Source organism: Miniopterus natalensis, chromosome 3 (genome assembly GCF_054644295.1).
Source record: "Miniopterus natalensis isolate mMinNat1 chromosome 3, mMinNat1.hap1, whole genome shotgun sequence".
NCBI classification, from domain to species: domain Eukaryota; kingdom Metazoa; phylum Chordata; class Mammalia; order Chiroptera; family Miniopteridae; genus Miniopterus; species Miniopterus natalensis.
Genome location: NC_142083.1, coordinates 22,468,113 through 22,482,526, shown reverse-complemented (window position 1 = coordinate 22,482,526; position 14,414 = coordinate 22,468,113). Strand labels below are relative to the sequence as shown.

The window sequence follows — 14,414 nt, the reverse complement described above, 5'->3', positions numbered from 1 at the left end:
GCACCCTGCCCTGTGTCCCGCTCACCTCCTCCACCCACTGCCCCTCTCCTCTGTGCTCCAGCCTTCTTCCCGGGGACAGTCCCTTTTCTCCTCTTGCTCCTTTGCTTCTAGGTCTTTCTGCATCAAGGCTAGCCTTTTATTAGTCACTGCCAGGCAATCATGAAGAGAGGACATTTTGGAGCCTCTTGACCAACGCTTTCAAAATTAGAATCTAATGTTGCACAGATGGTGGTGTTTATTAAACTACATCAAGTGTGTAATTATCTCCTGAGACCTCATGCACAGTGGTCTCCTGTAACCCTAGGGGATGCTCTGGGAAAAATCCTATCACACAAACAAGTGTTTATTAGGTGTCTTTGATGTGCCTTTCCTGGGAAACACCAGGTAGCACCTTAGCTAAGTGGCTGTGATGTTAACACCCTGATAGAGTGCTGCTGCTCCTCCCAGAACTTTCCAATGTATTATATCATTTCATCATCCTAACATTGATTGGTTCTTAGTAATTGGAGCTTTTAAAAAGACACCATCCTTGTGCTTGCCAGACTCATTTCTCTTTAACTTTTTAAGGATTATGAAAATAATGCATAAAAGGCGATCTCCATGCTTCTGAGACAAGCGAAGTTCCTCCAGTCACACAGAATGGGGTCCTGACTCATCTAGTGTGGGACTAAATGTTACAAGCAGTAAGACCACACTGAAAAAAATAAGCTTTCATAGGGCTGGGAGAGGGTCATGTATTTCAGTCACATATTTCCCATTCATTTCTGATTTTCCTCATCATCTTGACAGTACTGTGTGGGGCAAAGTTTTATGACAAACGTTCTCAAGGACAGAGGGGCCTCTGCTGGGGCATGCTCTCGGTCATGCCCTCTGAGTTGCAGTTCCAGAAAATATTTCTTCAGCAGTGAGAGGGCAGCGAAGAGCACGGAGAAACTTTCTTAAATAGAGGCCTGTGCAGGTGTGTGTGTGTGTGTGTGTGCATGAGTATGTGTATGCACATAAAATTATTTATCCATCCTTCTCAGAACAAAAACCAAAATGCAGAAATCCAAAGGAAAATTTTAAAAACATATACTTTGAGTAAAACCACAACAAGACCTATGCCACGTATATACTGACCAATGTGCTTACATTTTGCCTTTAATTTCTTTCTCTAATCTTTGGCATTATATGACATGACTGCCGAAGGGCGTGAAAGTAAAGTCTCTCTACAAGTAAATAAGAGAATTTCGTTCAAAAGTTAAGCAATGAGAAGGTAACAAAATCAGAACAACATACATGACTTAAAAGTGATGGTTGGTTGTAACAAGAATTTATCAATGATTTATCCACTGGTTTAAAGGTAATAATAAAAAGCTAATCAGATATGGAATAGTAATGAAATCCTCATTGATGGAGTCCAAATGTATGTCCTTCTAAATGAAGAGCTAGCACGTCCTCTCTACCCTACTGTGTTATTCCAATTATAATTAATAAAATGCAACCCAAACTATTTCAAGTTGGAAAAACATCCCTGGAAAACGCTGACTGCAAACACCTGGCAGTTTTCTTTATCTTTGCTCCTCACTGAATGTGGGTCTGCGACATGCATTTCATGACACGACACCTGTTAGAGATTTTTAGAAACCTGTTCGAGATTTGTTCTGAATCTGTGTCACACACAGTCCCACTGTAATAAAAAGAAAACAGTCCTTTGCTATTTCCAGCAAACGTTGGGATGGGGCTGCCTCTCCTCTCTGTGGGGTCAGCTAAGGGGCCAGGGAGGGGGGAAATCAGGCTCGGCTGGCTCTGGGTGTCTCTTACCTGAGCGGTTGTTGGGAGACACGCGCACCGGGGAGATGGAGGGCGTGCGGGAGGAAGAGTAGGGCCTTTGCCGATCCCTCTCGATGGTTGAAGATGAGGCTACAAAGTGATACTGTGACCATCCATCCTGCAAACACAGCACGCTCTTATTAAGCGGAGAAGGCAGAGTGATTCTTCACTTCCTGACATTTCCAACTTCCGAGCATTTAAATTTGTAAAACATTTCTACAGTCTGTCAGATGAGATCATGGAGCTCGGTGCCATCGTCAAGGTTAACAGAGATGAGTGTGAATTGGGACCCACCTCCTGTTCCCTCCAGACAGGCTGACATGGGAGGGCCAGCTTTTAGTGCTTGCTTTCCTTCCCAAATGTGGAATAAATGGTCTCTTGACAAACTAGCTTTGGCCAGAAGCTTTTATTTAAATGAAAATACCAGCACTCAAACTCAGAATGTGGAATGGCCCTGATACTGTTGGTTCTTGGCCTCGCTGGTTCCAACTCTTATCCGGCCCTCTTTTCAACAACCTTCCCAAAGTGTTTACACTTTTGTTCACAGCACCAGGTGCCCAGCAGCATCCTCCCTCCTGGTTTATCTCCCTTACATTGTTTTGAACTCCCTTCCCTGCCACCAATGCCCAATTGCCACCCGCTTGAGGACTTTAGCATGTATTCACTCTGAGTCTTCACGCCTTCAGCTGAGTAATCGTGCCTAGACTCATATGTTCTCTGTTTCCCCCAGAAATTATATTTTTCAATTTAGAGCATATCCAAAATGCATCATACCAAATTAACCCTCCAGTAAGCCTTCTAATATCTACTTACTACATGAAAAGCATATATACTATTTTTCATTAAAAACCCACATAAATACATTATGCATACTTTTATGAATTTAGAAAGCATAAAGAAAATAAAAATAGCCACTAATTCCCCCCACCTTCCTTAAGATGTCCTGATAGGGTGTCATGGTATTTCCTTCCAGTCTTTTTTCTGTTTTAAGTCAAGTTTATTTCTGTCAGAGTAATCTGTCAAATAGCACTGGCAGTCTAACAAAGAAAAGCAGACACCTGCCCCACCCCCAATTCCTGCTTCACAGAGGCAACCATTTTCAACTTTTAGCCTTTTCTTTTTATGAAAGTATTTATACATTTAAGGGACCCAGTGGGATATACTTTAAGATTATATGTAGTGGCTCAGAAAATTGTTTGTCAGAAGTGTGGCCACTTTGGTCATGAATAAGTAATAATATCGCATAGGTCATTAAAGGTGAGCAGGGTACTTTACGATATGAAAGAATATCGGCTAATACCTGATCTCTTCGAAGGCTGAAGGACACAACTAGATATAGATGCAACACAACCCTAGGCTTGGTATTATTGGCGAAATATCAGTGGATTACTGAGCACTGCTGTCCTGTGCAGGTTTTTGGAGCTGTGTTTTGCTCAGCAGTTCAGATTTCATGATGCTTAGATTGCTATGGGACCACATAAGTACTTACATCTCTGGAAATGTCAAGAACGTGGAAGTAATAATAAAACTATATATGAAGGAAGGCACTCTTCTAAGGACACAACCCAAAAGCTTTCAAATCCTTCATAAGACCCAATTCTGAGAATGCTAACGCACGACAGTAATGTGATCTTGCCGGTAGCTTGTCTATGGGGGATGGGATTGGCAGATACCAGAGGACGAGGAGTGTGTTAGAGGCACTGAGGATGCCATCCCTGAGTCAGAGCCCCCTGCACATGGCCAGCGATGGTGTGCATGTGGGCACAGAAGCTCTGAATGGAGCTGGGAGAGGAGGAGCTTAGGGAACAGGGCAGAGCGGTAACCCAACCAAGGCTCTTGATTAGAGCAGTTTCCTGAGCCGCAGCTTAGGAGCCCCTGGAGGCCCAAGAAGAGGAGCTCTGGTTCCTTCCCCATCTGCATCTTCCTCTCACTCACAGATGCAGAGTGAAAGGTGCGACGCAATGACCGAAACAAAGAGCTCTAACATGACTACATTCAGCAATGCCTACAAGGGACCTTACGGTTCTGATCGTGACGGTGGTACCTACTTCCAAATGTCCTGGAAAACAGTGTAACGTGGATGCTCAAGGCCAGGATACAGATCAATTAACACCCCTTTTAGTTATGCGGAATAATCAGTTATGTTGAGGATAAATGTCCTGCCCTTCCACATCTTTTTACTGCGTGAAATTTTTCATCATTCAACTGGAAAACATGTTTTGCTTTCTAAAGAAGAAAAAGTTATTGCTAAGCTGACACTTCCTTTACCCAAATAGCCATGGAATGCTTGTTACCTAGACAGCTTGCAATCAATTTATTATTCATTTACTTCCTATGGTCACTCAGAAAGGCTTAAAAGTGGTTCACATAAACACATACTACTTGGGCATGCAGCTTTTAAAATCATTATTTCTCTCTCTGATTACTACTTTTTCTTCTTGAAGTCTTAACTCATTGTAACCAGAGGCGTTTTCCTGAGTTCTACTTTACTGGGTGCTTACCCATAGTTCCCTTTTGCATCAACCCTTTGGCTTCTAGGGGTTAGATGAAAAACAGCGCAGGGAAGAGAAACAGAATGAAGAGTAGCCAAAGTGATCAGGGAAGGGCCGTTAGTCCTTAACATGGACGGTAGGAACTCTTTCAACGTCTACAGGTCACTTCCAGTAGAATGACCCAGAAGTTGTGCCCTTCAGCTCAACACCCCACCAAGCTGTCAAAATGTGATATGATATCTGCGCCTCAGATTGGTTTTTATTTTGAATGCATTAAACTTAAAACTTGAGGCTGTTAAATTGTTCCAAGTATACTGAAATAGAAATCCAAAAGAAAAGGGCAGTTCAAAGTCATTGAACTCTAAATCGCCACAAGGAATAATCTGATTTTCTTTATCTTACCCTTTTACTGTCCTTCTGCCAGTTCAGCTTCTGTGCTAAAGCGCCTGATGTGTTTCTTTATGACTCTGTACCATTCCCCAAAGCTACCAGCATCCACACTGTACGTTCAATGGTCCAGAATGCTGAGAATGAAGTAACGTTCTTCACAGCCTCATGGCCATTGGTCTTCATGGTATGTCTACGCGGTGGTCGCTCTTAGTTCTTATGGATCTTCCCCTTGAGTATTTTGAAGTGTCCCTAAATTTATAACAGTCTCCATTTTATATTTTTGACCATCCTGTAATCAGCTTTAAGAAAACTGTTACTGGAGAGACTTCCACTAATAGACTGCAGATGATACGACTAAGGAAGTGGTTTTCAGACTGGTTTATGTGAGGTGTGGATAACATGTACCCACCCCACAGCTTCTTATTCTGGAAATTGTGTACGAGTTTCAATTAAGATCAGCACATGCATTAGTTAGGTTTGTGTGCAAAGGATGAGCTAGAGCTGTTTGTCAAGGCTCAAAACTGTTCGCCTTGGGTCTCTGTCAATAGAGAGGTGAAATGAGCAAGCTGTCAGGAGTCAGCTCTTCTCTCCAGTATATGCTAGTCTCATAATTACTGGTAAGCTCTTGTCAGTTGCTTTTCCATAGATAAAGGTCAACATGACTTAGTCAGCTTGGGGAGTTTTAAAAATAGTAATGTCTTGGCCACCGGCCCTGAGATTCTGTTTAAACTGTTCTGAGTCGGGCCTGGCCACTGGTGTTTTTCAAAGCCCCCAGGTGATGTTAATGAACAGCATGGCTGGAACCGCTGGCTTGGCATTTCTACGCACAAGCAGCAGTGACTAACAGGGATATAGAATACATTTTTAAAGTGCCAAATCCTAGGAGGCCCTACAGTCACCGACTTCATTTGGGGATGTCAGATAAGGCATTCTTAAGGTTGACTTTCACCGGAACAAAATTAGGCCCCAACCTCAGGGCAGAGAGGGGCCACACACACACTGAGCCCCAATCACACCCGATTAACTGCTACTCACTGGCTATGTGATTCAATTTCACATGTCTATACCTCAGATCAGTCAGCTCCACGGCCTGGCACAGCACCTTCCCTTTTTATACCAGTCCGATCTAACTTCTGCCCAGTTTTGTGCTAGGGAAACAGGAGGCAGGCACTACAGGTTCATTAAACCACTATTGCTAAATGAGTTATGCCCCAGAGCTTTGGAGGAGCTTTGAGCGATGGTATTTGGCATTATTTTTTCCCCTCTGCTGCAAACAAATGCTATGACATCACAGTACAGAAACGTTGCAATCCTGTCCGGCTCCCCAGCTGGGAGGCAGTGCTGCGGCCTTGTTGAATTCTGGAGCCCTGGGTCCTAGCATAGACCCTGCGATGCAGGGGTGCCTAATATATGCTAGCAGGATCCAGTGATTCCAGATGACTATGTTAATTACTGTAAAATGAAATGCTGACCAATGTCATGGGCTTTACTGCTAGCCTCTAAGTTCTTATACTTTATTATTCTATAACAAATGAAGGTTATCAGAGCTTTATGATCTTTAAAAAATTTTAGCTTAGAGCAATCTCATCAGTGTCATTTTCTGGTTGGCATATTCGTTTTTATGACACACTTACAGCTACGCTGAAGGCAGTGTTAGTTTAGGTAAAATGGTACCAAAAAAAAAAAAAAAAAAAAAAGGCCCATGGCTGCCTACTCCATTTAAAATGAATTTTTCTTAGCTGCCCATGTTTCAGTGTGAGGTATGTAAAATTGCCTCCCCTTTAACCAATCTTGTAAACAATTCTGAAGCATCATTATACCTGGGCACATCTGCTTCAGGACTGCAGCTGATTCCTTTCACAGCTCTCAGAGCACGACTTTGCCAGCCACCCCTGCCTCACCTCTACTGTTCCCCGCATCCTGCAGTTCAGAAAATCATGCACCTGTCCACAGCGAACACAGAGATCTCCCCAAGCACAAACCTAAGGAGGGGAGCCAGGAAAAAAGGAGAGCACATCGATGTCTTACTAGATGTGCTCCAGTGTTTTTTAGGGTTGGGCACTGGAGCACATGCCTACTTCTGGAATGTGCCCACCAGACGGAAGGGGCTGGTTTCTGCAAGGGAATGTTACTGGGCAGGGAACAGTGGTGGCTGGAGCAAGGGACAGTGCATGCCGGCAGGTGTGGAGAGTATTTAGGGGTGAATGACACTGAGAAGGTGGGAGTGTTCACAGACTTCCTCCTCCCTGACTGCCCAGAACATCCTGTGAGCCAGCTAAGCTCTGGAGCGCACCTCTCCTCCACCAAATGTAGAATCAGAGCTGGGATGAGGGGCACTGCCAGCTGGGGAGGAAGGAAAGAAGAGGAGCTGTTCCATTTGGAGAGAAAAGGTGACAAGGAATTGTAAACATCTCGAGGGCTGTTTGGAGGATCTGGTGATTAGGGAGAAAGAAAGGAGGTTAAATACCAAATCCTCATTAATGGGCTTCAGATGAGATGAACAGGACATGGACTTTCACATTGCTTCTATTGTGACCTCTGACCTCTGGAAGAAGGCCCATTTTAGAGAACAGTCAACAGTGGAGTGGAGGGAGACAGTGCGAGTGAATGTCACAGCTCTGACAGGGATGTTCCCACTTATAGATCTGGTTCCAGAGCATGTTTTGTAAGTTTCATCTTCTAAACTTCGAATTTAGATTTAACAAATCTTTTCTAATGATAAGTGGCATTTGTGACTCAGACAAAAACTTTAATAAATAATTAACCATGAAAATGGAGACTAGTGGAAACTGGGCATATCAGTCAGAACTCAAAGTATGTACTAACATGCTGTTAGTGCAAGGTCACTGGCGTTTTTTCTCCCTTTTAAAAACAGCTCTGGAAATTCTGCATCTGATAAGATTTGTCTGGTCTCTGAACAAGGATCTCTCAGTAGGTATACAGAGGCTATTTGGCTCTGAAGTAACAAACACAAGTTTTTTGCTTTAGCTGTTCTTGAGAGCTCGCAGCCATAAAGCTTGTCAATTCTACTTTGCTTTGAGTGACTTGAGATGTAAAGCAAGTGTGGTGAAAACCCTTTGGGCCTTTAGCCACCCTTGTTCATCTACTCATTCAGCTTAGGACACTTACAGCTTGTTATCTGCATTCACTAACAGCAGTTCTTCATCAAGGACCTATCTTTCAAATGACAGTCAAGGCACGAATTGTTGCCATGCACTGAAAATGGTACCCAGCTAAGATGTTACTATTCACTCATGAGAAATTTGATTGCTCAAAACTATACCAGTTTTCCAGTCATTTTTAAATGGAATAAACCTATTAATATAATCACGTGAAGCAGAGAAAGAAAAGATTGCAAATTAGTGGTAGCTATACATACATCCTCATTTCAATAAAAGGTATTTTATTGTGAATGAAAAGGAACTCTGCAATACATGTGACAAGGTCAGGGGCCAAAAGTATCCTCGCAGGGTGATTTATTTATTTATTTAAAAAAATATGTTTTTATTGATTTCAGAGAGAGAAAGGGAGAGGGAGAGAGTAGAAACATCAATGATGAGAGAGTCATTGATCGGCTGCTTCCTGCCCGCCCCCTACAGGGGATCAAGCTGCAACCCAGGAATGTGCCCTGAGTGGGAATCGAACCTTGATCTCTAGATCATAGGTCAATGCTCAACCACTAAGTCATGCCAGCCAGCTTCATGGGGTGATTTAATCATAAATTCCTAACTGGGCATTTCATGATAGGTAGTCATGCCTTAGGCCTACAACTTTCCTGGTAAAAGGTCAATCTTTGCCTTAAGCAAGCCTTGTCCATTGTTCTTATGTATCTGGGTTAACACACCTTTGAAATGCCAGAATAATTCTCTTTTTCAGAACCCCTCAAAGGAATAATCACCCTCAAGGGATCTTGCTTTCTCTGTCTCCTAAATTTATCACTAATGGATTTCATGTAATCTTCCCTATGTTCCCTCTGATTCTAAATGTATAAAAAGAACCAAGAGACTGCCATTCTCTTGAGCATTTACTCAGTCTGTTGAGATCTTGTTCCTGGGCATGTCCTTAGTTTGGCTCAAATAAACTCTTATACAATTTTCTATAGGTTTGGATGTTCTTACTTCAAAAATATAGAGAAAAAGGACCTAGAATATTCATAGTCTGTGTGGTTGAAGGCCCAGCCAGGTTTTACATGTAAATGAAATCTCAGTTCTTCTTCATGTAATGAAATAAGCTTCCATCTATTTTTAAGGCAAACTGTTTGTTAAAGAGTCATTAAAACTAATTCCATCAACAATTCCAAAAGCTATTAGAGTTAAACATTTAAACTATATTGTAAGGGCCAAAAGGGAGTATCTGCAGTTTGTTGCAGAAATAAATACCACCTTGATTACATAACAGTTGCTTTCACTAGTTTGTTTTGGCTTTGGTGTTCTTAATAAGATTTAATTAAATTGGTTTAGATACTTAAAGTTACAGTATATATAAGGATAAGAATCTTCAGCAGTACCATATTTTGAAAGCAAATACCGAGTAAATCCACTTCATAAATTCAATTTACTGCATTGGCCTAATTCTAAAGAACCAATATCAAGAGGAAGATTTGACAAGTTGTAAAGTTATATAATTTGGTTGAAGAAAGTGTAACATTGTTAACTATTAGTAGTTAACTGGTACCAAGGCAATGCAGAAAACCCACTCAAAAAATTGAAATAAGACCAGATTAGTCCTCTCTTTTCCTGGCATCACTTTTGAGGTCTTAAAACAAAGATCTGTCGTGAACGGTCTTTATCAATGACCTTTGTGTTCCAAGCAGGGTTGCAAAGTTAAATTCAGGGTAAAACTGAGCAAAGTCCAGTTTTCAGGTTTGCTGATCCAAATGTCTGGCTTCTGGTCTAAAAGTCATTTCGACATTTGAAAAGCCAGGTATTTTACCTAGATAAGCAACAGCACTCAATAAGTTCAAGTCTTACCCTGGGTCCTAACATCAAGGTCTCCACATTCCACCCCATTTTAAATGCTTCAGACCATGGGAATGGAAGCAGAGTCAGTGAATCACCCTCTGCGAAGCTTAAACTCTGGGGTAGCTACACCATTGCATTTATTTAATAAGCATTAATAAGTAGCTCATACTATGCTAGACACAAAGGCAAGAACAGGGAAAGAGGTAGGCATGGCTCCTGAGCAGGAGATTGACATTTAAAAATGATCACATCACATTTGTAGTGAGAGCCATGAAGGAAAAGTACAGGCTATTATGAGCAATTTTTACTAGCCCTAGAGTTGGAGAGAGTCAGGTAGGTTTCCTTGAGGAAGTGACAGTTATACTGAGATGGAAGCAGCCAGGGTTGGTGGGAGAGAGGGAAAGCATTTATTTCTGACTGAGGAATCAATCTGTGCCCATGTGGTGCAATGACTCTGAGGCTGGCACAGCATTATGCCTCCAAGGAAGAACAAGGAAGATCTGGGAGGCCAGTGCTGCTGAGGCAAACTGATTGTAAGAGAACTGGAAGCTACTGAAGAGTTTTAATCAGGGGACTGACAAGGTTAGATCCAAATTTATAAGTGTATCCTGAATGCTTAAAGGAAAATAGATTGAAGATGGTAAAGTGGATTCCCAGCTGATATGTATTTTATTTCATATTTTTGATGCTACATATTGTACTAGTCACAAATCTGTCATCTGGCTCTCAGTGGAGAGCATGGGCACTGTGAGGTCCTCAGCTTCATCACGGGGACTGCTGACAGCCTGCCACGGGCACCATGCTATGACAGGGCAAGGAGCAACATGAAGCAGCACTGAGCTGTCTCCACATCTTGTGCCGTCCCCACTTCTTCCCTTGGGTTCTATCAATGTTCCTGGTATTGCTGGAGCTACAAAAAGGAGTCTGGAAACTTACAGTCCTTCCTCTTTTCCCACTGGGCTGGCCCTTCTCACAGGACTGGAATAGTTTTCAAAATTGAAGCCAACTGGTAATTATTGTAGAAGCATTTCAATTCATGGAAGCACTGTGGGCTCTCAAGAAAGTGGCTCTTATAGAAAATGGGCAGAGATATCAGAAGGAGAATTGGTGTTGGTGTGTACACCACATGGATGTGTGGGTGCAAACATCTCGGTAGCCTTTCCATTCATTTCTCCACTTTGTAATGGAAACTCTGCTTTTCAGTTGTGCCCATTTCTCAGCCTCCCTTGCAGGGAGATTTGGCTGTGCCACTAAGGTCTGGAAGTATTTCCAAAGGCCTGCTCCTAAAAAGCAGAAGCATGTCCTTCCCTGGCCCTTTCCATTCCGAATTCCTGGGATGTGGACAGACTAAGGGCTCCTGTAGAGAATGCAGGTGAGGGCAACACTCTGGAAGTGGAAGCGCTGAGCGAGGGCCCAAGACCCTGGTCTGGGTGGTGCGATAACAGACTGGGACCCCTGTACTCAGACTCTAATGTGAGAGGGTGTGGTCGGCTGAATAATGGCCTCCCGAAGATGTCCTTGTCCTAATCCCCAGAACCTGTGAATATGCTACCTTCATGGCAAAAGGGACTTTGCAGATGTGATTAAGTTAGAGATTTTGAAAGGGGGAGATTATTGTGAATTATCTAACTGGGTCCAATGTAACCACAAGAGCTCTTTTAAGAGAGATGTGGAGGGTCTCAGGGAAGGTGAGGTGACCATGGAAGCAGAGAGAGAGACTGAAAGATCCTAGGCTGCTGGCTTAGGTGATGGAGGGAGAGGCCACTGACCAAAGAGAGTGGCAGCTTCTAGAAGCTGAACAAGGCAAGGAAAAATGGATTCTCCGGTGAGCTTCCAGAGGGAGCATGTCCATGCCAACACTTTTTTAGCCCAGTGAAACCCATTCTGGACTTTTGATTTGTAGAACTGTGAGGTCATGAATGTGTTTTTTAAGCCACTAAGTTTGTCATAATTGATTCATGCAGCAGGAGGAAACTAATGCAGAGAGCAGTACATTTCTAACTTTTTAAAAGCCGTGTTTATTTTGGGTTTACCAGACATAATTAGTTAGAACTGTGGACACCTTGCAGATGATTAAATTACATGCCACAGGATGTTCATGTGCTTTCCCCCCATGGTCTCCATTTTGGCAGAGGAATGAGGCAGAGAATAAAAGATGCCCCATTGTCCCACTCCGCTAAATAGAGCCCTAGGCCACCCCTTCACAGCTGTGAAGGTGTAGGACAAAACAGAGTTCTGGAGCATTCCCCACCCTCCCCCACCGGAGCCCAGTTAGTGAACTACTTGCTCAGCTTGCCCACGGGCTCTCTAGAGTCTGGGGCTGCAGTTGCAGGGACTGGTATCTTCAGTGACTTGAGCAGGGTGATACATAGACTCAGTGCCAGGTACAGACTGATCATGGAGCTCAGGAAGCTTAAGTTTTAGGTCTGTCCACCACATCAGCCCCTTTCGAGGCCTGTACTGAATTTTATATTCCTAAAGTGTACTCTTCTTAAACAGGGCTTTCAAAATGACCTAAGCTGCGGGGCACAAAATCTGTATCCACTCTGGGCTATGCAGAATGGAGGAAAAGAAGCCTGAGGCTGCTGGAGAGTTCAGGGCGGTTAGCCGGTGGAGGTCAAGTCCTGCCAGGGGTCCTCAGTCAGGGGCTGGCATCACTGACAAACACACCACTGCCCCACAAGAGGAGCTAGAGCCTGGGCATCACCCATTGGCAGAGTGGACCAACGCCAGGCTACAACCCCACTGGTCAGGCTCCCCTCCCCTCCCCTCCCCTCCCCTCCCTTCCCCTCCCCTCTTCTCTCCTCCCCCTTCCCTGTACAGCCTGGTGGGTGGGGGGCATTGGGACACAGGAAGGGACAGCTTATGAGAGGGGGAAGAGATGGAGATGGAAAGAGAAGAAACTGACCAGGCCCTTTCCGTCCAAGCAAATTAAGACTCTCATAGACATAACATCATCCCATCTACTGGGATCCACTGAGAAAGGAGGGCCAGGTTTGAGTTAAATAACGAGAATGGCAGTAAATTGACATTAAACAGAGGGAGTTTTCTAGTTCCCGATCTAATCCCTTTCCCCTGCCTTTCATCTCTGGGGTATTTCTGTAGGTTTTGATTTAAAATGTCATGGGTAAAGCCTCAGGAAGGAGTAAAGCACAGAGGAAACGTTTAGTTTGGGCACTGCTCAGCAGGACTCCCCTGACTTGGGGATCTGTCCCACCAACAGCTATAACTTAGTCACTTCTTGTTTAGCAGCTGCCATGGGCATCGATTTCCACTTTTCCACAATTGATTTTTGCTTCTGTTCCCATTTGTGCCTGTTTTTGGACAGATTTCACATGATGAGTGTCTGAGAATTGTCTTAGAGAGGTCAGGGAACCTCATGAAGGAAGACCTCATTTGTCAATACAACATCCGAGAGCAAATGCCTAGAATTGTGGAGGAGACAGTATCATGGCTGAGTTAACCTCCTCCTTTCCCTTTCTCCCCCAACTTGACATCAAGTGGTTTAAAAAAGAAAGAACTTGAGAAGCTAAAATTGTAAGTCTTGATGACACTAGACTTGGGGTTGTTTTGGAATCTGGCCAGAAGGTCTTCCGTCCTTCCAGTCATTTCTTTGTGAAGAATTTTCTGGCAGAGCAGAAAGGTTAATAAATCCCCGATAAGTAATTTCCTCGATAAAATGACAGTTCTACATTAAGTAGTTCCATTTATTTCTACAGAGGATTCACTGCTTTTCTATCATCTCAGATACTGCAAAGTAAAATCTATTAATTCTCAAAATGGTAACATGCTAATGAGAATATTAAAGTATTTCTCGCTCCTCTCACTGTAAGACTTAAAGATCAAAATTTAAAATTTTGACTGCGTTGTGCTTTTATTTTTCTTGACAGTATTTCAAAATATCTTCCCAGCTCTTACTGGAATCCCGTTTTGATGATGAAATGTCCAGCAGGTGAGGGTGATGAAGGGCTGTTAAGCATGAGCCCAGAACTCCAGTTTGCAGAAAGCAGGACTGTGGGCTCATCACCGGCCAGTGGCCAGTGTCCTGAAAGCAGTGAAGGACAACTCGAGGGCTGTGTCCACTCCCCCACTATGGCTTGGACATTCGAGGACATCTGCTGGCATCCGTCACCTATCCATAATTACTTATTGATCTCTTGTTTTTTGTGAGTGCTGTGGTGGCCGAAGCCAACGCCATGACTCCAGCGGCAGTAAGCAACGAGCCCTGAGTGAGGCAGGCCGTGAAGGGCACGGCTCCTCTCCTGTCCTGGCTCAGTATTTACTGGCAGAATGGCACGTGCGGCCTGAGAGTCTGTTTCCCGACAACAAAAGGAAGGACGTTTAAAGATTAGTTTTCTGTTTGTTTCTCTCTTCCACATAGCAGTAGGGGATGCAGGCTCTGTGTCTGGAGAAACGCGGCCTTAGCAGTTTCAGGCACAGGAAGCCTGGCCTTCTCTAGGACCCCAGCTCACTGTGGCAAGGCGCTGCTATTGCACTCAGCGGGGGGCAGGGCGCGTGCACTGCAGGAACGCAGCTGAGAAACTCGGGCCACGGATACCGGGGTGCGAAATACGTCTGGCTCCTCACCCTGCTGACTATCAACAAGAGTTGGGCTCTGGCACTTGGTCTGTCTTTGGTTTGATCCCTGCCTCTATGAACTAAGGATTTTAATGACTCAGAGAGGCTGAACAGGTGTTCCCTCTGAAGCCTTTGAAATACTTAGAGCAAAGTAATGAGGCTCAGTATCATAGCTAAACAC

The 14,414-nt window shown here is 43.8% G+C and overlaps 1 protein-coding gene across 2 annotated transcripts in view; it reads right to left on the bottom strand.

Moving 5' to 3' along the window:
• CTNND2 (catenin delta 2) overlaps positions 1 to 14,414 on the bottom strand; it is a 688,599-nt gene that overhangs the window by 14,849 nt on the left and 659,336 nt on the right. For both annotated transcript variants that reach the window (XM_087815345.1, XM_087815346.1), the window contains one exon: positions 1,804 to 1,930. In XM_087815345.1, coding sequence (XP_087671471.1) covers positions 1,804 to 1,930 — 127 coding nt within the window. The remainder of the gene's footprint in view (positions 1 to 1,803; positions 1,931 to 14,414) is intronic.